This window comes from Olea europaea, chromosome 10, assembly GCF_002742605.1.
Source record: "Olea europaea var. sylvestris chromosome 10, O_europaea_v1, whole genome shotgun sequence".
Classification (NCBI taxonomy): Eukaryota; Viridiplantae; Streptophyta; class Magnoliopsida; order Lamiales; family Oleaceae; genus Olea; species Olea europaea.
In genome coordinates this window covers 45,700,837-45,703,085 of record NC_036246.1, presented here as the reverse complement: position 1 = coordinate 45,703,085, position 2,249 = coordinate 45,700,837, and the positions used below count along the sequence as shown (strand labels likewise).

General features: G+C 37.7%; 1 protein-coding gene across 1 annotated transcript in view; it reads left to right on the top strand.

Moving 5' to 3' along the window:
• Positions 1 to 150: 150 nt before the first annotated feature.
• LOC111400756 (dol-P-Man:Man(6)GlcNAc(2)-PP-Dol alpha-1,2-mannosyltransferase-like) overlaps positions 151 to 2,249 on the top strand; it is a 5,672-nt gene continuing 3,573 nt past the window's right edge. The window contains exons 1-3 of the mRNA XM_023028141.1: positions 151 to 563; positions 1,787 to 1,874; positions 2,001 to 2,222. Of these exons, the coding sequence (XP_022883909.1) occupies positions 292 to 563; positions 1,787 to 1,874; positions 2,001 to 2,222 (582 nt within the window). The 5' untranslated portion in view covers positions 151 to 291. The remainder of the gene's footprint in view (positions 564 to 1,786; positions 1,875 to 2,000; positions 2,223 to 2,249) is intronic.

Genomic DNA, 2,249 nt, shown 5'->3' with positions numbered 1-2,249 from the left:
GCCCTGAAGACAATTACACCATTGTTTAAGGATTTGGCTTCCTAAATAAAACAGAATGTTCAACATCACTACCTTTGTGATTGTGTGTTAATAGATTGGGGACCAACAAGTTAATTTTCTATTTCCTTCTTAGACAAACGGGATTGAGATCATCCCGTCCAATTTTACTTTTAAAATCTCCCGATCAACACTGATTCCCCAAATACAAGTAAAGAATCATTTTCAAAATCAAAAGGCAAAACTATCAAATCTCCACTACAAATACAATCTTCAAGAAAAGAAGAAAAGGAAATGGCGCTAACGACGAGGCAGCGGCGTCCGTTGCCGACGGATATGCACACGACATCTTCCACGCCGTACACGAAGCTGGACAAGCCGGAAAAATCTGGCCCCGATGGCGAGGAGAAGGGATTACGATGGTTCCTGCCACTGGTGGCACTGGGGATGTTGAGGTACATGAGCGCCACATCGAACATCATACACGACTGCGATGAGGTTTTCAATTACTGGGAGCCCCTCCATTTCCTTCTCTACAAGACCGGCTTCCAGACCTGGGAATACAGGTGTGTATCTACTTGTATGTTTTTATCTCACTTAAGTTATAGTTTCTTGTTTGGAGCTGTCTAGAGCTGTGGCTAAACTGTATAGAGAAATTTATATGAAAGACTTACCATATAGGTTGTTGTTTAACTTCTGAGTATAGGGTAAAGTTTACGTTTTCAGGTGGTGAATTTTATTTGAAATACAAAGTCGAATGGTGTACAAAACATTGTGAGAGTGAAGAAAGCTGCATAAAATTGTTATTAGCTACTATATTGCCTAGAAATTAGAACTTTGCACATACAGATTAATTTTTGCGTCTTTTCAGGTTTAAGTTTTAGCATGGTATGCGCAAAGTGCTCTCATACTAATAGAAATCAAGTTACCTATGATTATTTGGATATTACTATGTAATTGTTAAAATTGTCACAAGTAATGGCCTTTAGATAGCTAATGTTTATTTAGTAAATACTTCACTACATATTTATCTTCCCTTCTTATGGAAATATGGTATGAGGGAGGTAGCCTCCAATCATAAAATAATTCAAAATTTTAGAAAATGCAAAATTACACTAATAACAAACCATAAGCATCTAAAAGTATCCATAAATAACATTTCAACTAAATTAAAAAGTGTGTTACATAAATTGGATACACTAAGTAGTGCATAATTAATTATCTAAGCTTGCCTTCTTGAAGTTTGAACTTCACATTAGAGATTGCACTATAGTTGGAGTAGAGGGCTAAAGCATGTACCATTCTTCACTCATTCTCTTCTTTAACTTGTAATTCTTTTCCTTTTTGGGATGAGTTGCGTCTAAAACAATTCAGGAAAAGCTTTAAAATATGCTAGAAAAAAGCAGTCCAGAAGTCCGAGGTAATTATAATATTCCAGGATGCAAGAGAACGTAGCTCACTCTTCAACGCCTTAATGCTTATGCCTTGAGGCATGTACTCAGTAAGTTAAGGTGCAAATCTTGACAAATGACAATGCAAATGTAAGTTTTGAGGCTCCTAATGAACCGTCTGATCTGTGCCTTGAGACGCTGCTGAAAACATGTCCTTGTCATGATGATGGCCTCCGGAAGGGAGTTGCATTAGTGTCAATTCTGTAAATGCTTTGTTCATTTAATTCCTCGTATTCCAGAGCGTAATCTTTGCATGTATGCATATAAAAACAGCCCAAGTTTTGCGAGTGTGGCCAATTTTTTAATAACACTTCTCACCAAATGCTTGGTTCCTGCAGCTCGCAGTTTGCATTACGATCATATTTGTATATTCTTCTCCATAAATTGGCTGGTGGGCCTGCTTCCTGGTGGTTTTATGAAGAAAAAGTGAGATATTTCTGCCTGATCCTGAGCTACTTTTTGCTTATACCCCCGACCCCGGCGGCCCTGTTTACCTCCTTTTTCTCTTTTAACTTCTTGATTCTGTGTGCTCAATAAGTCTAAATATTTCAGGTGAAAGTCTTCTATGCGGTGCGAATTTTTCTTGGCTTTCTCTCTGTCATGGCAGATTCTGCCCTAGTTGTAGCAGTATCTAGGACGTATGGAAAACGTCTTGCTGCATATACACTTGCAATGCTATGCTTAGCAAGTGGCTGTTTCTTCTCTAGCACTAGTAAGTATGTCTTTTTAATTAATTGTTACCTAATATGTGCTCTTCTTATTTATAATTCATTGGTAATGCATTTTTTATGTGACCACGAG